Source organism: Ictalurus punctatus, chromosome 3, assembly GCF_001660625.3.
Source record: "Ictalurus punctatus breed USDA103 chromosome 3, Coco_2.0, whole genome shotgun sequence".
NCBI lineage: Eukaryota > Metazoa > Chordata > Actinopteri > Siluriformes > Ictaluridae > Ictalurus > Ictalurus punctatus.
The window spans coordinates 30,412,922-30,438,295 of record NC_030418.2 but is presented as its reverse complement, the minus strand read 5'-3'; the positions used below and the strand labels follow the sequence as shown (position 1 = coordinate 30,438,295).

The 25,374-nt window shown below is 37.4% G+C and overlaps 2 protein-coding genes across 3 annotated transcripts in view; both read right to left on the bottom strand.

Moving 5' to 3' along the window:
- LOC108263068 (probable E3 ubiquitin-protein ligase HERC3) overlaps positions 1-4,587 on the bottom strand; it is a 73,901-nt gene extending 69,314 nt beyond the window's left edge. The window contains exons 1-5 of one of the 2 annotated variants that reach the window (XM_017463510.3): positions 4,273-4,580; positions 1,467-1,575; positions 1,254-1,336; positions 294-515; positions 49-140 (exon numbers count right to left, since the gene is read on the bottom strand). In XM_017463510.3, coding sequence (XP_017318999.2) covers positions 49-140; positions 294-515; positions 1,254-1,336; positions 1,467-1,575; positions 4,273-4,492 — 726 coding nt within the window. In that variant the 5' untranslated portion in view covers positions 4,493-4,580. Of the gene's footprint in view, positions 1-48; positions 141-293; positions 516-1,253; positions 1,337-1,466; positions 1,576-4,272 lie in introns of both variants that reach the window. The other variant, XR_008396342.1, reaches the window with a different exon arrangement.
- A 2,316-nt stretch (positions 4,588-6,903) lies between these two features.
- LOC128628768 (probable E3 ubiquitin-protein ligase HERC6) lies at positions 6,904-25,210 on the bottom strand. The gene is made up of 23 exons (XM_053679886.1): positions 24,931-25,210; positions 23,733-23,886; positions 23,003-23,085; positions 19,894-20,121; positions 18,675-18,766; positions 18,311-18,438; positions 17,354-17,502; positions 16,481-16,536; positions 15,795-15,895; positions 15,615-15,674; positions 15,314-15,401; positions 14,666-14,846; positions 14,266-14,417; positions 12,676-12,807; positions 12,479-12,577; positions 11,595-11,771; positions 11,349-11,495; positions 11,051-11,217; positions 9,784-9,850; positions 9,610-9,680; positions 9,164-9,347; positions 8,627-8,729; positions 6,904-7,681 (listed from the first exon to the last, which is right to left on the bottom strand). The coding sequence occupies exons 1-23, from the start codon at positions 25,157-25,159 to the stop codon at positions 7,455-7,457; spliced, it is 3,075 nt and encodes a 1,024-aa protein (XP_053535861.1). The 5' UTR covers positions 25,160-25,210; the 3' UTR covers positions 6,904-7,454.
- Positions 25,211-25,374: the final 164 nt, after the last annotated feature.

The window sequence follows — 25,374 nt, the reverse complement described above, 5'->3', positions numbered from 1 at the left end:
TATATGTGGTGAAGATTATAAAGTAGACCAAGAATTCTCTAATGATACCTTTGATAAAGTAGCAGTGTGTTCTTCGCCACATGAGATGGAAATTGTTTTCTTTTGGTTCAGGTTATTCACACAGGTTGGATTGGACATATCTGTGACAAGATGTCAAATAGTTATTATCAGATTGTTTGTAAAAACACTTGTTGGTGTAGCATCTACTCTATTTGTTATACATCATATAAAGGTAAGCGGTTTAAATCTGCCAACATTATTAATAAAATGGGATTTTAATCAAATCAGCACACCCTCTGTATGTCCCAGGCCCAGCTGCCCGGCGCTGTTCCTGCCCCAGCCGAACACGGCTCCAGAGAGAGACAGGGCAAAGCTGTGGTCTCCTCCGGCGCTGATCTGACTCAGTGGGATCCCACACAGAGACTTGAGGGGCTGAGGAGACAGAGAGCTCGGCTCACCTTTCCCCAAACCCAGCTGACCGCTCGAGTTCTGACCCCACGTGAACAACTGACCATCTGAGAGGATGAGAAGAAGCAACAGCCAATTCAACACATCCCATAATACCAAGCCGGCTAGTCTCTAAAGCAAGTTTAATATCATTTTATATTTCATGCTTTAGGATTCTCAAAATAATGTTTCTCAAAGCATGAGTGTGATTAAGATGAAAGAATTTTTAAAAAATACATAAACTTAAAATTAAACTTATGTATAAAATTATATACATTGTAAATATGAAATCACGTATGCATATAAAAATGAAAATTACAAATAAAATTACACATTACTCTTTGTTTTATCATCCTTCCATTCTCTGGTCAAAATAACCCATGCATCAACTCTGTAGTATTTTATTTATTTATTTTACTAAAAATTTTAATAGGTTTTGTTGACCCAAACAGAACATAACGGTTATACCTGCACAGATAAAAAGACTTTTTGCCCATATAAGTGTGTATAATGGTACAATTTTTTTTTTAAATTTGCACACAGCACAGGAATGTTGTTTAGCTCCACCCTAAATGTACATTGTAAAACACAACTAAGTCATCTACAAGGAAATTAAAGTTATTTTGTACACTGCAATTAGCTGAGCTTTTTCAAGTAGAGGGTGGCTCTTAGTATGAGTCAGTTAATGTGACTTCAAGTGACTTCATTCACAACGCATGTATGTTAGATTCCTGTTGAAGCTTTCACCTGCTCGAATTCTGAATTAACATTTAATCTGAACAGTGATGAAAATATCCAGGAAATACCATTTGTCAGTGCCAGGAAGTGCTGGTTTCCACATGCAACCTGAATTACAGTTTTACTGGAGAGCTCTTTGATGGGCCTGTGACTAAAAACAAATAAATAAATAACTGACATTATATTCTAACAATAATCATTGTATTTTACTACTACTAATGATAATAATAATAATAATAATAATAATAATAATAATAATAATAATAATAATAGAAACATGCCTGTTAGATTTCTCCAAAGAAAGTACTTTGCCTCCATATGCCAGAAGGACCGCATCAGCTTCACCACAGCTGATCAGTCTGATTTTGTCTTTCTTCTGGTCTAATAATTCTACAAATAATAATAATAATAATAAGAAGAAGAAGAAGAAGAAGAAGAAGAAGAGGAACAACAGCAACAATAACAACAACACTACTACTACTACTACTACTACTACTACTACTACTACTGCTAATAATAACAACAATAATAATAATAATAATAATAATAATAATAATAGGGAGAATGAAGGTAAATTGGGACGGTAAAATAAAATAAGCAGCATTTGTTTCTTGGTATGTTACTAAGTGAAAGTTTAAAAAATTTACGGTTTAGGCACTTTAGATGGTTATAAAATTGTCATGATTATGTATGCATTACACATATTTCTGATGCACATCTGCATAAGATGCACTACTGTAGTGAAATAAGCATGTACTTATGTTTAAAAAATATTTAAATAAAGCACACTAGAATTAACCTTTTGCCCTCTGATAACCCAACCAAATGATCGAATATTGCAAAGTAAACTGGCACCAAGGAGACTGGCAGAGATGCAGGGAGGAAACAAGTGAGAGAGAGAGAGAGAGAGAGAGAGAGAGAGAGAGAGAGAGAGAGAGAGAGAGAGAGAGAGAGAGAGAAATAATAGACACTTTACATACTTTATTGTGTTCAGAGAGATTATGTTGAGCAGCAGCAGCTTATGACCATAGATTTGAGTGTTCAGGACGATATTAATAACGACATGGCCTCAAACAAATAGAAGCTATCACACGTGACTTATGCTACTATCTAGTAAATTATTAGAGTAACCCTGTAATACGCAGGTGAGAGTTTACGACATACTGTATAGTCATCCACAATTCAAAGTACATCTGGAGCATGAATAAGCATTCTCCAGATAAATCATAATTTTAAAGGTGCCATTAAGGATGAAGTACCAAACTAATGAAAATGTGTGTCCCAAATTCCTCCCAATGTCACAAACATGTTTAAAATGGTTTTAAGGCAAGTTTGACAAAAAGGGAAGCCATGCTTCTTCAGAATATGATATAAACATTGTTCCTTCATATGTAGATAACCAACACTATGAGGAATTCCAGAGTGTATCATGTAGGTGATTATGACATCTTGGAAAATGACAGTATGAAAAATGCAATTAAAAAAAAACAAAGAGTCATTTGAAAATTCAGTTCAACCTGTGCTATATTGAAAACACATTATTAACACGTTATTTGATGTTTTACTTTACTTATTTTTGAAAATATACACTCATTTCAAATCTGATGACTGCAACACAATCCAAAAAAGTTGGGACAGTCGACAGTTTACCCCTGTGTAATATCAACTTTTCTTTTAATAACACTTATTAAGTGATTGGGCGCTGAGTGAAGACCAGCTGGTTAAGTTTAGCAAGCGGAATTATCCCACATTCACCTATTATGCATTTATTCAGCTGTACAACTGTACAGGGCCTTCGTTGCATCATTTTGCGCTTCATAATGAGACACATATTCTCACTCGGTCAGGACTGCAGGCAGGCCATGCTAGCACCTGCACTCTCTGATTACCTAACCATGCACATGTAATCCGGGCAGCATGTGGTTTCACGTTGTCCTGCTCTGGATAGCAGCGTATGTTGCTCCAAAATGTGTACATATCTTAATCCTATGCATTATATGCATATGCATTAATCCTGCCCTCACAGATGTGCAGTTTACCCATGTCATGTGCACTGACACGCCCCCATACCATGACAGACGCTGGCTTTTGGATCTGACGCTGATAACAGCTTCAATGGTCCTTTTCCTCTTTGACCCGGAGAACGCGACGGCTGTTTTGTCCAAAAACTATTTGAAATGTCAACTCGTCGGGCCAGAAAACACGATTCCACTGTGCCATCTCAGATGAGACCGAGCCTAGAGAAGTCTGCGGCACTTCTGGACAGTGTTGATGTACGGCTTCTGCTTTGCATAGTAAAGCCTTAACTTGTATCTGTGGATGCAGCAGCGAATGGTGTTGACTGACAAAGGTTTACCAAAGTATTCCCGAGCCCATGTCAGAATATCCATTACAGACTCATGACGGTTTTGAAGACAGTGACGTCTGAGGGATCGGAGATCACGCGCGTTCAGAAGTGGTTTTCAGCCTTGCCCTTTACGCACCCAGATTTGACCGGATTCCTGGAATCTTTTAATTACATTGTGCACTGTTGAAGGTGAAAATGTCCAAAATCCTACCGATTTGTCTTTGGGGAATGTTGTTCTCAAAGTGTTGGATTATTCACCGACTCATCTGTTGGCAGATTGCCGAGCCTCGACCAATTCCTTTCTCTTGAAGGACTAGACATTTCTGGAGGCTCCTTATATACTACGATTAGACGATTGCCTCACCTGTTTCACATCACCTCCTTATTTCAACTTGTCCCATCGCTATTAGTCTTAGTCCTTGCTATTAAATTGAAAGTGTTGCATGCATCAATTTCAAAATAAACATTTACCTTCAAAATTCTATGCAGTTGATTAGGTAAAACATCAAATACCTTGTCTTCATAAGCGTTTTCTTTAAATACACTCAAAGTACATTTACAGTCACTCCTCTTTGTTTTTATTTGCATTTTCCATACTGTCCCAACTTTTTCAGAATTGGGGTTGTGTTATCTTATTAATGATAAGAGAGCTTAAAGTAGCTGGAAATTCAAATATCCAAAATATGTAACAAGTTCCTGTGTATGTCCACAATGCCGAATTGATACTCAGAAATACATACTCAGTTTTCCAAACTTGGCATCTTCTCTGATGGTTATTCTCATGACAGATGCGTTTCCATCCCCGCGGATGAATCCCACTAGACTCTTCCCGGGAGACACATCCCTGATCCCGGATTTTGGAGAAAGGTATCCAATGCCAGTGTCCGTGAATTTCACGCTGTCAGCCTTCACTAAACCAAATCCGTCGGGTTTTACAGCTTCTCCCCAGTAACACAACATGATGAAGATGCAGAGTCTCCCTGTGTGGCTTTATTCACTTTAGGAGAGTCGCCGCTTTTATACCCTGCCCTGCTTGTGTTTATACCGCACTGAGACGGAGAAACGAAAGCGAAAGCGAAACTTATGAGCTGTGACTGCGCCTATTCAGTGGAAACAGAAAGCTATTGAATGCTTGCGTGTGTTTGTGTGTGTGTGTGTGTTTGTGTGTGTGTGTGTGTGTGTGTGTGTGTGTGTGTGTGTGTGTGTGTGTAATACTTCCCTGCTGAAAACAAACAATAGAAACCATCACAGAAATTCTAATGTTTTACACCACATATACCATTACACACCATCAGCTAACCATTAAAAATCATTACGATTATCATAATTGGTCCTTAATGGTATCACCATGGCAATGGTATTACCAGTAGATACCCACAGAGACCATTACAGTTTCCATTAAAAGCAATGCAATTCCCATTATAACCATTAAAAGCATTATAAATTCAATGAGGATTTCTATTGCTTGTTTGTTTATTTTTTTTTCAGTTCGGAATAACCAATTGGTATATGGTATTTTCACATTTTGAAAATAAATAAAAATTTAAAATTAAATATAAAAAGCAAGCAAAATATATTTCCTGCTTTTTTTTTTTTTTTTAATAAATTTGCACAGATTTCAAACAAACTTCTTTCACGTTGTCTTTATGGGGTATTGATTGTAGAATTTTGAGGGAAATAATGAATTTAGTACACCCCTAAGTGAAAATGTCCAAATTAGGCACAAAGTTTCAATATTTTGTGTGGCCACCATTATTTTCCAGCACTGCCTTAACCCTCTTGGGCATGGAGTTCACCAGCGCTTCACAGGTTGCCACTGGACTCCTCTTCCACTCCTCCATGACGACATCACGGAGCTGGTGGAGGTTAGAGACCTTGTGCTCCTCCACCTTCCATTTGAGGACGCCCCACAGATGCTCAGTAGGGTTTAGGTCTGGAGACATGCTTTGCCAGTCCATCACCTCCATCCTCAGCTTCTTTAGCAAGGCAGTGGTCATCTTGGAGGTGTGTTTGGGGTCGTTATCATGCTGGAATACTGCATACTGATCATGCTCTGCTTCAGTATGTCACAGTACATGTTGGCATTCATGGTTCCCTCAATGAACTGTAGCACCCCAGTGCTGGCAGCACTCATGCAGCCCCAGACCATGACACTCCCACCACCATGCTTGACTGTAGGCAAGACACACTTGTCTTTGTACTCCTCACCTGGTTGCCACCACACATGTTTGACACCATCTGAACCAAATAAGTTTATCTTGGTCTCATCAGACCACAAGACATGGTTCAGGACATGGTTCCAGTACATGGTACAGGACATGGTTCCAGTAGTCCTTAGTCTGCTTGTCTTCAGCAAACTGTTTGCGGGCTTTCTTGTGCATCATCTTTAGAAGAGGCTTCCTTCTGGGACGACAGCCATGAAGACCAATTTGATGCAGTGTATGGCACTGACAGGCTGACCCCCCCACCCCTTCAACCTCTGTAGCAATGCTGGCAGCACTCATATGTCTATTTCCCAGAGACAACCTCTGGATATGACGCTGAGCACATGCACTCAACTTCTTTGGTCGACCATGGTGAGGCCTGTTCTGAGTGGAACCTGTCCTGTTAAACCACTGTATGGTCTTGGCCACCATGCTGCAGATCAGTGTCAGGGTCTTGGCAATCTTCTTATAGTCTAGACCATCTTTATGTAGAGCAACAATTCTTTTTTTCAGATCCTCAGAGAGTTCTTTGCCATGAGGTGCCATGTTGAACAACCAGTGACCAGTATGAGGGAGTGTGAGAGCGATGACACCAAATTTAATACACCTGCTCCCCATTCACACCTGAGACCTTGTAACACTAACAAGTCACATGACACTGGGGAGGGAAAATGGCTTATTGGGCCCAATTTGGACATTTTCACTTAGGGGTGTATTCACTTTTGTTGCCAGTGGTTTAGACATTAATGGCTGTGTGTTGAGTCATTTTGAGGGGACAGCAAATTTACACTGTTACACAAGCTGTACACTCACTACTTTACATTGTAGCAAAGTGTCATTTCTCCAGTGTTGTCACATGAAAAGATATAATCTAATATTTACAAAAATGTGAGGGGTGTACTCACTTTTGTGAGATACTGTATATGTGGAAGCCTGGTAATGGCAGTTGAATGCACAATTAATTTGCCCTCTATGTTCTTATACCTACCAGGTTTATAAAAATTATACCTTAGAATCAGCAAATGATCAGAAAACTTCATAATGATATAATTTCACTGTGTTAAAGATTGCATTTTTTTATTACATGTTCACCACACTTTCACACCTCTGATGCTAACAGATAACATTTGAATAAAGCCTGTGGAAAGATTTTCATTCACACTGAAGTCATGAACAGAATATACTTTTATTTTAAGTTCAAGTTGTACATGGAGCAGCTTTTCGATGCTATTTATCACCTTTAATAAGTGTTATATCGGACAAGCAATTATGCCTGTTTGGCGAATTTCTGTTTTGCACTCACCACAGCTAATAAGAATAAATGTAAAATGCAAATACCTAACTGACATAGTGTTTCCTTCCCCTACGTATTAAGTGATGCAATTCATACCAATATTCTGCACATGCAGTTTATCCTAATGCACCTAAGTAAATTAATGCTAGTGATCTGAGATCTTAGTTAATCAGTGCTGGTTAGCAACCTATAATAAGCAGAATGTTAAGAAAAGAAATGTGTATATATATTAAAATGGTACATACAGTAATGCATGGAAATCTAAAATCTAAAAGTTTTTGTACTGACTCGATAATGTAGAAGTCATCAAATAATAATATCTATAACAAAGTTTGTACTAAAAAAAATAGGGTGCCTAATACTTTTGCACAGTACAGTAAATAAGCTTTATAATAATGCATGACCTAAATATTCAAAGATCAGTTCATCCAGTTGTTGTATCTTCTATCCAAAAGCCTCGGTTGTGTTTTAGTGCTATGATAAGCTTTTCCTCCAGACGCTGCTTGTTCTCATATGGAGGGAGCATGAAATGAGAGTGGCAGGTGAGGGACTCTGGCAGATGGTCCTGGGTGAAGTTAGGACGGTCCAATATGATCATCCTAACTTGCTCCATCCCAAGGATAGGTACGCGATCACAGCCCGTCAGAAACACTGATATACAAGGAAGGACAGAAAAAAGGTTGTGTGAGGGTATTGTAGAATGGTCCAACCAGGTCAACGAAAGTCTCTAGGTGTAAAACATTCAGCATGTACCATATACAGTATATATAAGAATATTAAATCTGTAATTGTTGGATTCTTGTTTACAGCACTCAGATTTTATGGCTTATGTTTGATGGATATAATTGAGGCCTTGCACTGTCTATTATGTTGCACCGTAATGTTGGAGGTCTAGCATACTATCTGTATTCCTCTATTAAGACAACTTCCTCAGCAGATGTATACTTTGAAGGGGCCTGTCTTATTGTCCGTCTTTAACTGATAAAGGAACCCCTGCAAGTGTCTTGTTTGGGATATCATTTTGTCAGCATCACTTTTTATATTCAGTTCATGACATTTGTTTATTCACTGTCACTTTCTAGTTTATCAGATTAGCTAAAGATGAATCGCAAACTAGCATTCGCAATTTTTTTGGGAACTAAACATAACTAGACCACGTGAGTAGCCAGCTAACTAAGGCTAACTACTAAGCTATTGAGCTGCATATGATATCTAGAAAAGCTATGAGGTTATGCTAGGTTAATTAGCTCATTTTAATCACAGAATGACTTTTGGTAATGCATAAACTCAAATACGAACACTGCTGTGACTTAAGAAATTTGTCATTTTTCTTATTGGTTGGCAGAACAGACTGATCTACTAAGTTTGTGGAAATAGATTTACAAGAGTGCCTATAATGAGAAGGATACTTCCCAAGAAAGTTGTCTACATAGGCAGCTGCTTTACAATTGGAACACAATGACTACATACAGGTACATGGATGGAATGTGATCAAAACCTATTTAACTTGATTGATTGATTGGTTTTATTACTGTAAACAAACACACAAGAATTGCTTCAAGTTTCCAAAATATGGGAAGAAATAAATGGACTCACAGAGAAAGGCTTTCTTTTCCTCATGCGTCAGCTCCTCAAATACCTCCCAGAAAGCAACAATAGTAGGGTGTCTCTCATGGTACTGTCCAGCATATGCTGTATTCTAAATTTAAATCATAACAGGATCACACTCTAAAATTAATTTTAAACAAATCAATCAAACAAATTTTCACAAATTTGTATAAATTGAATAAGAATAACAAAGTGAAATATCATATTTACTCTCTGCTACTCTCTGCTTAAACTGAGCTCAGTTTAATTTCTACGGATCATCCTTAGATTTATATTATTATGGATAATTATTACAAATGATAAACAAACTAGTAGCCAAAATATTATCTGTATTTGAGTCTGTTTAGAACACATTATCGGTTCATTCAAAATAATGTATTTGTACTGAGTTAGATCCCTATTATGGAGTATTTTTTTCAGACTAATCAGGAAAAAAAAAAAATTCTGTTTGAATGCAAGGTTATAACATGAGAAACTGAGGAACGTAAAATCGAATACTTCCAAATATATTTATCAGTGTTTCACCTGTCTGAATGTGTCCCAGTCGTATTCCTCTGTGCCCGCCATCACTCCTCTGAGCTCCTCCGGCTGGAATAAGTTCACCACTTCTTCATCGCACACTTTGTAGAATCCCCTCTTAAACTCATTAAACACCTGCTCCACTGACTTGTTCAGTGCATAGTCGACATATGCCTCCACATACTGCTTCCTGTTGAAATAATTATTTCCAACAAAAAGATGGTAGTCAATATATAATGTACAATATATTCATATTGTGTGGGTCTAAGCATAGGCAATAAACACATCATTGTTGAGTAAGTGATAAAACACCATACATTATAAGAGTGATATTGAGCAGAGCATCATCAACTGTTAGTAATACTGCAGTCAGTTATATAAGCTTATATATGCATAAGAATTGCAATTGCAAAAGGAAATATAATCACTGAAATGTTCAAGATGCACTTTACTTGTTATCACTTGTCACGGATTTTCCTTTTCCGTGGGACTCCAGCTCCACATCAGCACCATCCCAGTGCGCCTGCGGTTTAAAGGGACTTGAGATTTATTTGTATATTAATAATCATGTGTTAAGAAATATCAACTCATTTTATGACTGTGAACTTGACAGAAATGCCTCGTACACAGAAAGGGATGTTCAAGTCATCAACAACATCATCAGGGTACTCATGAAGAATGCAATGCAAACTCCTGAGGGGAAGAAAAAACAACAGATTAAAACAAATCATTAATTTGGTCAATGACAAGAAAAGAAATATGTATATTTAAGAATGTATATTGAAGTATTCATTCAATTAATGGATGAACTGTATGTGCACTTTGTTGTTGAATGGGAATTACTGTTATGTAACACTGATGTCTTTATTGTTAAGGACCTCAATCTATTTGGATGGACCTCAAGGCCCAGTTTAGGTGATTAGTTTAAGAACTTTGTCTTCTTTCCCAAATGTCCCCATTGTTTTCTAATGAGAATGATGAGTACTGGATATTTATATATTGCTCTATAGTAGGAATATTGTGTATTGTTTAAAAGCATGTTCAGGGTAACACTTTACAATAAGTTAACTCACAGGTTACTATGTATTTGTAGGAACTAAGCAGTAACGAATGAGTAGTACTAGTACTTCACTAGGCTATATGACCTTGCTCCAGATCATCATTAACATCTTAAGAGGGTACACACGAACACTTCAGACATTATCTCAAATACACAACTTGTATATTCCTTTTTTAATATTAAAAAAAAACAATAAGTCAAAGACATACACAAAGCGTTGTGTTGCACTTTAATGTTACAGAAAAAAAAGACTAATGGAAGATAAACTAAGATTAAGTTTTAAGCTAGAGTCTCATTTGCAGGCCAATGTGCAAATTTGATCATACTGCTATCTGAAAAGATTAAAAGAGAGTTCAGAAGGGACAGTGGTGTGTACAGTGTGTGTTGAACTCTGCCTCCTGTGAGCATGGCTTTTTATGTTATAATAATATACTAATAAATAAAAATTAAAAAAACATCTATATTGTGGTTAATGAAGTGTTGAAGTAGGCTACTTTATTTATATTAAGGGTTTAAGCTACATTATTATTACATACTATGTAATTAACCAGTATTCTTTTGTAGTTAATAGTAATAGCCTAGGTGTTCCTCCATTAGTCCCTGAATAGTTACTTATGAGTTAATGAACAATACTATTCCTAATGAACAATGAACAGTAAGTGTTACTCATGCTCAATATTATGGCTTTGAAGAAGCAAGTTTTCTATTCTTTCTCCTTAACACATGCAAGTAAAGTCACCTGTTGTTGTAATTTGCTGTCTGTAGAATCCACAGTTAAGAGAAAAAAATATATATTGTAATTAAGGACCTGAAAAAAAGTCTGAGTGTCTTACTTTCCGATCACAGGGATGAACTCAATCATATCCTCCAGAGTGGGCTTTACATTGACCAGCTTTTTAAACAAGGCCAGAGGAAACGGTATATGCACTATGTTGCTGTTGTAGAGGGCCAGGCCACAGAGGATCCCAAACAGGAAGTACTGTTTTAATTCAAGTGTTGGCTAAAAGAAATAGTCAGAGCAATGTAATGTAAGTATATAAGTATAATGTAATTATTTTTGAACAGATGATTAAGCATGCGGAACACGCTGTGTTTTGATTTAAGCATCAAGTGGCATATATTTGGATATACCTTGGCAGGGAACCAGATCATTGTTTGCCTTTCTTTGTCATTGTACATGAACATCTCGGATTTAGGAGCCAAAAGCTCATTAAACGTATGGAGGAAAAAATCCCGTTTGTTCACTTCTGTCAGTCTGGAGTCTTCTACAAACTGCACCTGCAGGAAACATGGAAGTTAGCTATGCTGACTAAGCACTTTTTCATTCTGTATGTTCTTAGCCAATATTAGATGTTTTTGACAAAGTTTTCTTCTCACCACTAGAGCTTTTTTAAAGTTGTCATGGTCAGCATTGTTAAGTTGTCTGAATGTGTCCTCAAGCAGGGCAGTGCGTCTCACTTTCAGCTGAAGGATCGGTGTTGGGACTTCCCATTTGAACATCTCCCGAAAGACTCCGCCAGCCACCACATTATTGTGGACAAGCTGATGAGCCATCTGGAACGTGAATGTAATGTATTTATTGTTTTTCTGGAGTTTATGAAAAATTTGTCATAACAAAAATTACAATTTTACTTTCCTACTGAAATCTATAGCAGACACAATGAACACAGAAATGCTCAGACTGCAAGTTTTGTGAACCTATGCATCATTTGACTTAATGACTATGTAAAAGAACTCCAAAACAGTAGAAACGTGGGTGGCCCATATGAATGGCCTAGAGGGGCTAAGCCCCCTGACTTTTAAAAACCAATATAACGTTTAATTTTTGGCAAAAGTTTTAAAGAGGCTTATTTTAGTTTTTTTTAAACCAATAATAAATCATAAATCACTAATGCAGCTCCCAATCTCCTTTAAGTAAGTAAGGAAGTGTGTATGTGTGTGTGTGTGTGTGTGTGTGTGTGTACATATGTGTATGCATGCATGCATAATAATTCGCTCCAATACTATTTACATTTACAGCATTTATGCACTATTATTATTATTATTATAATTATTATTATTATTGTTATTATTATTATTATTATTATTATTATTATTATTATTATTATTATTATTATAAATGAGTCCTCAGGATTTAATGTATTGGTCAAACCTAATAGTTTAATTGTTGAGCTATCAATGGATATTAGATTTTAGAAGCCACCACTGAGCACAAGTAACGTCACATGACATTTAATGTACATTAACAATAAATGGAATACCTGGGTCAAATTAGCAATGTATTTGAAAATGCTGATTTTGCTCATCAGATCCAGGAGAAATGGGTAACGGCAGAAAATGGCAGGTGTCTGATCCACTTCCTCTCCACCATAAAGAATAAGATAGGAAATAGATGAATAAGATGGAAAGGTTCTTGGTTTTTCCACTCTGAAAATGTTTTTTTTTTTTTTTGATTTACCTGAACTAGTCCCCACTTAATGTACTTCCACAGCATAGCATCCTCTTCAAGTAAGTTTGGTGTGGTGCCGATTTCTTCTATGTAGAACTCACTGAGTGGAACCTTCCTTGACTTCTCTGCCCTTTTGTTTCCCTTCGAATGGATAGCATGGATTAATGGTAATCTACTTTTGTACCAAACATTTAATCATTTTGGTTTTCATTAAATGTTTTGTATTAATATGAGGTCAGAAATCTAGTTCTTAAATGTGCCACCTCCCAACTCCCAACACTCCGGTACAATGTAAACTGCTATCTTCAAAGTTTGTGAGGCATGTTATAGCGGTTATAACGCTACCACACTAAGGAGTCATATTATGTGAAAAAACACTCACTGCCAACTCTGTGTGAAAATGCATAAGAAGTAGATGCAGTGTAAGGAAGACATTAAGAGAAAGAAAAAACAACATTTTTTCTACATTAGCCTCAGAGCCTCAGAGTGTTTCCGTGAAAAATTAAAGAAGCAAAAGTTGGATAACAACTTGTCATGGATGATGAATTATGTTTATACAAAGAGGAAAACTTTTCTTTTTTTCTTAAACTAAATCTTTAATTGTTGGGAGGCTGGCCTGGGCTCATACTGTCCTCTAGTGTTATCTATTCCAAAGACTAAGCACAGGTTAAACTTAATGATTGTGCATGAGAATGTAGTTCCGGCACCTTTGGTTCATGTGAAAGTAAAACTGAGCTCCAGTAATATAACTGAATGAAACTGTAAGACATTTCTAATACAATCTCCATAAAATACATTGAACTATGCAATGTAAAAAAACGTTGATAAACAACTCCTACATAGCTATATGATAGCTACACTAAAGTGCCTCTTCCGATCTTTAATGATCCCTTATGTTTTTGGTGCTACATGTTTACAGCTATGATTCTTTTCATCCCTTAATTTTTTTCTCTAATATTCTGTTAACCTACGTAATTCTAAGCCTTTCTGTGCATAATTAGCTAGCTAAAGCAGGCATATTATCTGTGGATAGATTTTATAGACAATTTGTGCCATTATAATAGTTATCGTTTTGCAAACTATTTGATTCTAGATGTACTCAAAAGGAACATTTACAACCTACAACCTAGCTAACCAGATTAACCTAGCCAAATAGATTAAACTTGCCAGACTTTTAATTCAACAGTGTGCAATATGGATGGCGACTGAATATTTTCAAAAGATCTAAGAAGATGCTTGTGTTCACTTTGCTGGTATAAAGGCTTTACTGTATCGTATATCTTTGCCAAAAAACCCCCCCCCAAAAAAGCCAGCATTTTGTTATCATTATAGCATAATAGCAAATTCCTGGAAAACCAGGATTTGGAATAAATTATGAAAATTCAGGTCTGGCCACACAACTATAGTCAGTTAAATTAAGCCTGTAGAACAAAGACATTAACATATTAAAACTCATATAATATTATCACATTATAACCATTATATCAATGATGTTGTTTGCACTCATAAAGAGTGACATTCTTGAATACATGCTTTGAAATGTTGCATCTGTAAAATATCTGTGTATTAGAAGTATGACCGTTAAAATCAGACACTGACCCTGTAAAGTAACTTGAGGACTTCCAGCACTGCTTTCACACCAGGGTTAAAATTTAACCACATGGTGGACTTCAGGAGGAAGGCAAGTGCTTGTTTCCACATACAGATGTACTTTGTCATAATGCTGGCATCCATGGAGGACCAGTACTCCTCTGTAGGTCACAGAAAGCATAAAACCTTAATATATCAACTCAATTATGATCACTATAAGTCATAAATTGTATTATAATCATTGCTGCTGATAATTACTGTCTCTGACCTCTCACAAGTTCACTCTTGAATTTTCATTTGTCATACTACTACTGGCTTTCTCATACTTTGGGTGGAAATGTCTTAAGCTGCCTAGTAATAGAACTGTATAAATAACATTTTTAAATGAGTAATGGCAGTAAAATCTTACTCAAGCTATTCAGGGCAGTCTCATTGAGGTCTGTGATGGCTACAGCTAACGGCAGCACCAGTCTAATGACATTGTGTGGTTCGTGAAGAATGGAGCATATGGGCAGAAGCAGGAAGATCTCAGGACACCTCATCACTGGAGCAGCATACAAAAGGATGTCCACCACATGTGTGATGTTCACCTGGGGTAAAAGAATTGTAATTTAGGCAACACTTAATTGTGATCACATTTTATTTACAGGCTATATGTAAAATATATTAGTTATTCGATTGTTTTTCCCCCTGCATCAATATTATGGGCAATTATGTGTACATTTGTGACATATAATCCAGATTAAGACCATGTTAGAGCATTCTGAATGTACCATGCATATAAATTTCAATAATGAATACATTTAACAGGAGTTTGTTGATGTGTTACTGGTCACTAAACTAATATTTTTGACATTGACATTGACTTAAATGAGTTTAACATGACTGCTTTATACTTATACTTATACATTTACTCATTTAGCAGACTCTCAAGGTAAGACCCGACACAACTGCATGAATTTTGTGAGGCTGATTACCACTTAATACACTGTATAGTCACATGATGCACATTGTTTTTATATAAAAGTTTTTGTCTTAAAAATAAATTGGACTCAACTGAATTCTTGATCCAGGGAATCTTCAGGAGCTGGTCAAACGTCTCGCTAGCAGCATTCAAATCAACCTGAATAGTACCTGGAGTATTCCTATTAATTCCAAAAGATCAGGGACAGGAAATAAGATTAATATTGTGTGCAGCTTTACAAAATTGTTACTGTTATTAAGAATACAATTAATGTACAGCAAAAACTAACAGAGATAATCAAATATTAATTTTATACTGCTAACTCAATAGTTGATATTATATAGTACTGTTTTGACTACAGGTTTCTCATTTGTGAGATTCTTAACAGATTTACCTGTCTTTAATGAAGCAGGCGACGAGATTTGAACTTGTGGCAAAAGTCAAGGCAACCTCCCTGTGTTAAAAAATATACAGTATCATGGAAAAAAAAAACACAAAGCATAGTATAATCCATCCAGATTTGTTGCATCAACTAGCACCATTAGAACCTAAAACTAAGCCAGTTTGTTCTCACCTTTTGATTTCTTTAATGCTTCTGTCTGATTCCAACATTGTAACCCATCTCTGCACTTGGGCCTCTTCAAGTTTTCCAATTGGCTCTCCAAGAACATTGGTCTGACCAAAAAAAAGGAAAACGACAAATTAAATGTAAATGTGTCTCTTTTGTTTTTGCCTACTATCACTGAAACTTGTCCATTATCTCTTATGTCTAACATAGTTGACATTTTTGTCTTCTGTTAAACACTACTGTAACTATGTTAGCAATGAAACGCTTTGATTTCCGCAGAGCACACAACTGATAAAGTCTCACAGGAGTAAGGAAAATACAGCAATAGCCGACACACTGGCACCAGAACCATTAATTTATATATATATATATATATACATATACATATATATATATATATATATATATATATATATATATATATATATATATATATATGTGTGTGTGTGTGTGTGTGTGTGTGTGTGTGTGTGTGTGTGTATACATATATATATATATATATATATATATATATATATATATATATATATATATATATATATATATATATATATATGTAGATATATATAAACTACATATATGTTCCGGGATGTAGCTTTTGTTCACGTATGTTTTCTGCATTCTTAGCTTTTGATTTTATGGCATTTATTTACTGATAGATTGAAATACAGTATGTCAGGAAGTTTGTTTACCTTGGAATGTGGAAAGAAAAGAAAGTTGGAACTGTAGCCTGATGATATCTTCATTTCTGTTTGAATTAAAAAAGAAGAAATGTAATAATGAATACAGATGAAAGTATTTAGTATAAAGTTGGATTAAACAGGTCAGTAAATCTATGACTATGCAACCTTCTACACATTATTCTTCAACGACTTGTTAGATTTTATCATATATAGTTTTGACAGACTGCTGTGATGAGTGTGTATAGAACTCCTGAGTGTATTTAATTACAGTTTCTCTTTATGGGTGGGTTTGGGTATTTAATTGTGTTTTTTTTTCTCTCTCTCCAGTTTTGGTGCACCCTTGGTAAATATGAGCAAAGAAGGCTGTGAAAAATTGTCTTTCATTTTTCAAAAGCATTTGCAATGCTTTTGCTATATTTTTATAGCCACTTCCCATTTTGTGAAGCTCAACAACCTTTTGCCGCACATCACAGCTATATTCCTTGGTGTTACCCATTGTGATGAATGACTAAGGGAATTTGGCCCATATGTTACCTCATATTTATACCCCTGTCATATTTATATGCTGTCATGGTTGAACAATTTCCTCTTCCTAGTCACCCAGGTGTACTAAAAATAACTTAAAATATCAATGGGAATATACTTCAAATGCATATTTTTCATATGAATTCATAAGGGTGCCAATAATTGTTGCACACCTATATTTAACAAAGATGTTTTTTGATAAACCTGTGTTGTGTTTGCAGTTGTTTGATCTCCATGAAAGCAGAGTATTTTTGTGAATTTTTTTAACAAAAGATCAAAAGGTTAAACAATAAATGTCTAAGGCATTCTGGGTAAAACAATCAGCTACATAAATAAACATACTGGAGGCTTGTGTACCTGCTTGTATCCCTGCTCCTGTGATACTCCAGTCTCCTTCCAGTTTTACTGGCTGCACGCTGTTCTCAGTGTCACCACTCGCCCGTGCCTGGACATCACGGCCAAATGTGAAGAGGATACCAGACGGCATCAGAACCAGAGTGTGGTGGCTATTGTATAGATTAACAGTTAAAAAAAAAAAAAAAAGTAAAATAATAGTCAATCATTGAAAAGAAAGGGACAGAGACAGGACTAGAATCAAAACAAAACACACCCACAATGTGCTACACATCAACCTGAAGTCACTTTGGTGATGCTCATTGTGTATGCATATTAATACGACTGTAGGGTAAGTACTTCATTTGCACGTTTTTATATTTTACGACAAAATAAAAATAATCACTTTCTGTTTATTTCTTTAAAAAATAAAAAATAAAAATAAAGTCTTGGTATCTCAAAATAAAAATAAAAAGTTTTGTGAAATCATGACATAATAATAATAGGTGATTACATATACACAGACGGTCACACCTAAACTGCCAATTTCCAAATGTTTGTGGACACCTGACCATCACAGCATATGTGGTTTTTGAACATCCCATTCCATATAATTCCCTCCTTTACTGTTAAGCCACTTGAGTTGTTCTACTCCAATCTTGCCAATCCATGTCTTCATGGAGCTCGCTTTGTGCATGGGGCATTGTCATGCTGGAACAGGTTTGGGCTTGACCCCTGAGTTCCAGTGAAGGGAAATCGTAATGCTACAGCGTTCGATGACATCCTATACAATTGTGTGCTTCCAACTTCGTGGCAACAGTTTGGGGAGGAACCACATATGGGTGTGATTGCCAGTGCCCACATACTTTGAGCCATATAGTTTACTTTATGAACAGAACATACTCTCATGTCTACACTTTTATGGTAGACATTAGAAAATGAAAGAGAATCTGTTGTGTGAATATCTTATTTGTTCATCACCTGCCACAGGTTACTTGTTTAGCAGGTCCATCAAGGTCCTCAACTTTCCTGGGTCGAAGCTCATTATTGGTGGAGTTGTGCCCAAGTTGACCATGAGCTCCCTCTCCGAATGTGTACACCTCTCCAGCCTGAAGATAATAGCAAACTTTCAGCAACTGAATGATGAGGCAGGTCGATTGGAATCTGTATAAATGCTATCTACAGCTAATGTAGAACATTTGTGTGGAACATGTGGAACTGTTCTGTACCACACGTAGCACAAATTAAAAGAAATTAAAAGAATAAATTACCATTATATTAGCCAATATGGAAGAATTTGAATTTACCCAGCTGTTTGTCTGTGACCTTGACTCATTCAACGTACCTTAGTGAGAACAGCAGTGTGAGCCGCTCCACAGCTGATGGAAGACACCCCCAAGTTCCTCAAAGCTGGAACTGCACATACTGCAAATCGGCCTGTAAGATAAACTATTTTACTAACCTTCCTTAAAGAGAAAGACAAACATGCTAATTTGGGGATTGGTATCTCATTTGGTTAAGGTTGTATGTTAGTGGCCAGACTGTGAGTGTAAATGCCAGGACTTCCAAAGGGCCAGTGTCGGACCTATTTTGATTTGATTCTTCCCCACTGGTAAGTGTATGTACTACAAATGTATCAGTATCAGTATCAGGTTGGTTTTGATATGAAATGCTGGACTGGTATCACCTGAAATTTTATAGTTTTAAATGTATGTATGTATGTATGTATGTATGTATGTATGTATGTATGTATGTAAGTGATTGTATGAGATGTTGACCAGCATAATACAGATCTTGCATTGAACCCAAATTGTCCAAAGCCAAAGCCTTGGCAACAGATGCTTAAAGAGAGTCAGATAGCTATATAAGAGGACATCCATATCAATATAGTGTTTTGTGCTTTGCGGTTTCTCTGTAACATGACAACTGAGGTCGGTAACTGATGGTAATGGTGATGATTTTATAACGTAAGTGATTACATGTAATCAATATGTAATCAATAAAGATGTTAAACAACAGAAAATGTAACTCTAAACAGTTTATAAAGTATGACATTGTTCATTAATAATTAAAAACGTTTAATCATTGGCAAATTGCTGTGGTATAAGAGGAATAAAACATGTTGGGATGTTTCGTTACTGGAAAATACTGAAAAATTCAGGATGGGAACAGTAACAGCTTCACGCCTGCCACATCACACCATCCCATTGATGATTATTTTCCTATAAATGCATGCCCCTAGGTGTTTTATTTTTCAGAGGTTTACCCAACTGATTGCCATATTTATCATTCATTGATCTATAGGGTGTACCATATGTCCAGCATTATAGTGTTAATGTCATTTTTTAAATATATTTTTTCAAACCAGGATATATCTGAACAATGAAGAATTAATCAGAATAATTCTATTCCGAGGAACTTGTGTATTGAGAAAAAATGGTTTGTTTTGTTTGTTACTCCTATGATGCTGGACACCCTGTATTTTTAACCAACCACATGCAAAATGTATACTGGAACTTTTATAGTGGTAAATATTTTATATAAAGCAAAATGTACAACAGTACCTTTCACATCAGTCCTATTAAGGCCCAGCTGTCCAACACTGTTAGCTCCACAGCAGAACACTTGAGCTGGGAGAGCCAGTGCCATGGTATGTGTTCCACCAGCAGAGATCTGAATGACTGGAACTCCGACAATAGCTCGTACCAGAGCAGGTTCAGGCTGCAGGTCCACTGATTTCCCCAGACCCAGCTGCCCATATTTATTCTGACCCCACGAATAGACTTCACCTCCTTCAAGATGGACAGGCATGTTTCATCAATATGTTTCAGCACTATTCCACTCCCCTCCAAAACTATTGCAATGGCAAGGCCAATTCAATTGTTTGTGCTATACACCAAAGACATTTGGATTTGAGATCAAAAGATGGATATGAGATGAGAGTTTAGGATTTCAGCTTTTGTTTCCTGGTATTTACATCTAGATGTGTTAAATAACATAAATCATAATTTTTAGGCGAGCAAAAGAATAGGAACAGATAAGTCTGTTCTGGTTCCGGTGGAGTCAGTGGAGTCAAGCAATCACACAGGGTAGTGGTTAAGACCTGGAAGGACTGGGTTAGGAACCGTTGCAACCCTCCATTATGACGCATCAGAAAAAGGAGCGGTAGCAACTAGTCCAGAATGAGGTAAGAGCAGTTGTTGAGGAGGAGAGGTCCAGCAGAGCAGTACGAATGAGACAGGAAAGTGCCTCAACTAGATGGGAGCAAACCGTGGAGAGGGAGATCTCGTGGACAGACCTGTGGTGGTCAGAGCCACATTGCATCAGGTTTCCAGTCCAGGTGGTCTATGATGTCCTTCTCAGTCTATCCAACCTGCACTGCTGGGGCCTGGCTGATACATCAGCCTGCTCCCTTTGCAAGAGAAATGGGATCCTTGAACATATCCTGAGCTGCTTTCCAAAGGCTTTGGGAGATGGCCAATATCATTGGGGGCATGATTAAGTGCTCAAGACCATTGCAGAGAGCAACAGTAGTGCCATCATCAATTGCCAGAGGTCAAAACCAACAAAGAAAACCATCAGCATAGAGCTGGAGAGAAGCCCATAACAACATCTAAAGCAACAGCAGGGCTTTTTCAATAAAGCACAGGACTGACAGCTGACAGTGGACTTGGGCAGGCAACTTAGGTCTCCTCAGCATGGTGTTAAGACCATTCTTAGATCTGACATCGTTCTGATGTCAGAGGCAATGAAGAAGACTGTCATGCTGGAGCTTACTGTGCCTTGGGAAGACCCTATGGAGAAGGCCAACGAGTGGATGAGGGAGAAATATGAGGGCTTCATCAGTGACTGCAAGAGACAAAGCTAGAAGACAAGGTAGAGTGCAGAGGCTTTGCAGGACAGTCTCTCTGTATGGCTTACACCACACTCTGCATCACAGGCAAGAGGATGAAGAGGGCCATCTTTAACAGTACAGTGGCTGCAGAGTAAGCCTCCAGTTGACACTGGATCAAGAGAGCTGATCCATGGGAGAGTGCTGCTAGGCCTGTTCGCCCTCAGCTGGGTCACCTGAGAGAGGGTGTCTAATGTTCGAAAGACCCAAAACACCCGAGGACCACAGATAACATCACTGATTATGTGCCCTATCTTAGCATTGGAAAATGTTTAATTACAACAAGAAGTAAATTTCATTTACAGCTTTTGGCAGATGCCCTTATATTTATCTAATATGTACAGTATATATATATATATATATATATATATATATATATATATATATATATATATATATATATATATATATATATATATATATATATATAGCTGAAAGGTGCAGGGTTGAGGGTCCTGGTGGTGGCAGCTTGGTGGTGGTGGGATTTGGGCTCAGGACCATCTGATGAGAAGACCAATGTCTTAACCACTGAGCTACCACCACCACCTTCAGTAAATAACACTTTATATTTGGTTGCTGCATCTGCATATAACTGTATCAAGCCTGCGACTCATTGACATTACCAAATTGTGGGCTTCTTCTTTTGTGATGGTTTTCCAGGCTTTTACTGCAGCTTCTTTCAGTTGTTTCAGTTTGTTTCAGGGAGTTTCTCCCTTCAGTATCTTCTTCCGGAGATGAAATGCATGCCCAATTGGGTTAAGGTCTGGTGACTGACTTCGGCAGTCTAAAACCTTCCACATTTTCCCCATGATAAAGTCCTTTGTTGAGTTGTTGTGTTTTGGATCACTGTCTTGCTGAATGCTAAAGTTCTTCCTGATTAATTGGGATGCATTTCTCTGTAAATTGGCAGACAAAATGTTTCTGTAAACCTCTGATTTCATTCTTCTGCTACCATCATGAGTTACATCATCAATAAAGATTAGTGAGCCGATTCCAGAACAGCCATGCAAGCCCAAGACATGACACTACCTCCAGCATGGTTCACAGTTGAGCTTGTATGTTTTGGATCATGAGCAGATTCTTTCTTTCTCCACATTTTGGCCTTTCCATCAGTTTGGTAGTGGGTAATCTTGGTTCCAGAACTTTTGTGGCTCATCTCTGTACCTTTTTGTGAATTCCAATCTAGTCTTCCGATTCTTACTGTTCTTCTTCTTCGGTGTCTGTTGCTCAGTACACCAGTGTTTTTTTTGTTTTTCAGGACAATCCAAATTGTTGTATTGGCTATGCCCAGTGTTTGTGTAATGCCTCTGATTGATTTTCCCTCTTTTCTCAGGTTCAAACTGGCTTGCTTTTCTCCCATAGAAAGCTCTCTGGTCTTTATGTTGGTTTATCCTTTTTAACAACAAATGCAGTCCTCACAGGTGAAACTGAAGGCTAAACCAAGAGTAAATGTTCTGAGCTATTTATTGTTTGAACAATCAATCTAACAGGACCTGGGTAACAATAAACACCTGTCAGTTACATGTTCCAATATTTAGGTCTGCTACAGAATGCACTGTGTTCTATGCTGTTTAACACATCTACTTATAAATAACAGGAAATAAAAGCTGAAATTCTAAACTCTCTTTTCGTATTCATCTTTTGATCTCAAACCCAAATATCTTCAGTCTATAGCAAAATGGCTATGCCATTCCAATTCGTTTTAGAGGGAACTGTATAATTGGCCATGTGAATGTTCATATTAAGTGTTTAACAACATGAGTACTATCTATCACACTCACCTTTTGTTAGGGCCAAAGAATGGAAATTTCCACAAGCCACCTGCACCACTGGAATTTGGACGGGTAATGGTATCACAAGTGGTCTGAAAAAATAGAATGATTGCAAAAGATAATGTGAAACTCCCAAGATGTCTGAGCTTTAGAAATGTTCATGTTATTTATAAATTTGGTAGACATTTTTATTTATGAACAACCAAAGATAATGCTATAGAGGGGAAATAATTGGGCCCAAGGACAGACCCCAGCCCTACATATTGTCCAGGGAAGTGGGGGTGCAGGGAAACAAATTTTATTTTAATCCAATTTTATTTGTATAGCACTTATAATGCATATTGTTACAAAGCAGCTCTCTTTGGGAAACTAACCAAGTCTATACAATGGCAAGGAAAAAGTCCCAGAGATGAAATGAGGAAGAAACCTTGGGAGGAACGAGACTCCAAAGGAAACTCATCTTCCTCAGGGTGACTTCAGACAGTTTGATTATAAATCATTACAATATAGAGTTTGAAATGTATGAAATGTGTTAATATGAAGGTTGTTAGATATGGGTACATAGGGGTCTGGCGATAGGTATAAGACAGGTCATGATCATTGCAGAACAGAATGAATTTCCTGAAGATTTCACCCAGGATTTGAACTGACAAACTTTCATACAGGCAGATAGCTGGTTTCCTTTGGTGCCTATTCAACTACTATTAATATAACATCAAATAGGCTGTCTTATACTTACACTGGTTTGAGACATTTTGCCACAAGGTTGTTGTGGCCCAGCTGACCTTCTCCACCCGCTCCCCAGGAAAACACTTGACCTGAATCACACAGAGCCAAACTGTGGTCCTGTCCACATGCTACCGCAGCGACAGCTCCCAAGCCTTCAATCTTCACTGCGGAGAGAGGGAGAGAGTGAAAACACAGAGCAAAACCTAGCGTGAGAGACAGTGTGTGTGTTTCTGTGTGTGTGTGTGTGTGTGTGTATGTGTGTGTGTGTGAGACAGAGACAGAGAGAGAGAGAGAGAGAGAGAGAGAGAGAGAGAGAGAGAGAGAGAGAGAGAGAAAGTGACTTCTCCACAATCTAATGAGATGATTGTAGCAAACATTGTTATATGAGGCTATATAGACATGACTCGGGAATACACCAGGGCATACATTGCAGGGCACCATATAGAAACACACATTCACGCAATCATTCACAACTAGAGGCAATTAATCTTAGTCAATCCACCTTCTGGCTTTTTTGGAAGAACCCCACATGGACACAGGAGAATGTGCTCCGAAGCAGACACTTACTGTAATCATTTTTATTATATATCCAGGGCGTATATAATCTTATTACATACATTCTTTAGATATTATTAAGCACATGACCAACTAACTAAGCAGCGTAAGAATTCTAAAGACAGCCCAGGGTTAATTCAGAGGAAAACCCTGCAACATAAACTAAAGTTAAAGGAAACATGATTGTAAAATGAACTTAATCAAACAACATTAATTCAAGCTTAAGAACCACTGTAGTGCCTGTCAGGTACTTTAAATAGCATGAATGATATCTTTGAGTAATAAAAATGCCCCAGTACAGTGTTTTCTCTAACAGTGTACTGTGGTCTGATGATGGATGTGTGCCAAGTATTTCAGAGATCAGAACCGCAGAAACGAAACTGAAACTCAGACATCTTGGCAATAAAAGAAAGTGCTTAAAAATGTCTGAAAAGAGGTCAAAGAGGACTGTTATTTAACTTACAACACTGCTGAGTAAAATAATTTCTCTTTAACACAGTGGGTAAAAAATCTGGGAGTCTGATGACGTTTTTCTCATTTTATAAACCTGTTACAAAGTGTTAGTCTGTCATTGCGCATTTAAATCTCTCTCTCTCTCTCTCTCTCTCTCTCTCTCTCTCTCTCTCTCTCTCTCTCTCTCTCTCTGTATTTACCTGGCAGTCTGGTGTCTTTGCTCTTGGACCGTCCCAGCTGTCCTTTAGAGTTTCGGCCACAGGACAGCACCTGTCCGCTGACAGTCAGGAATAAAGTGTGCTGTTCTCCACAAGAGATCTGAATGAGTTGTTCATTAAAGTTGACTGAAGTCGGTGTGGTGATGCCATTCCCTCCAGTGCCGGGAAAAGCCAGCTGTCCTCTGGATGAATCGCCCCAGCAGAAGACCATGATGCTGCTGCAGAGACGCTGGGGTGTGAATGAAGCTCTCTCTCATCACCAGTCTGTTCTTATTCAGTCTAATACTGTGAGACTTCCTGCAGGGGGCGCTGTGGAGGCCACTGCCATGAAGCTAATATTAATACAACTAGTAATATTCATAATGCTGTAACGGCTATAACTACTACTGTACCACTAATAATAATAACGTAAGCCATAATCCTCAA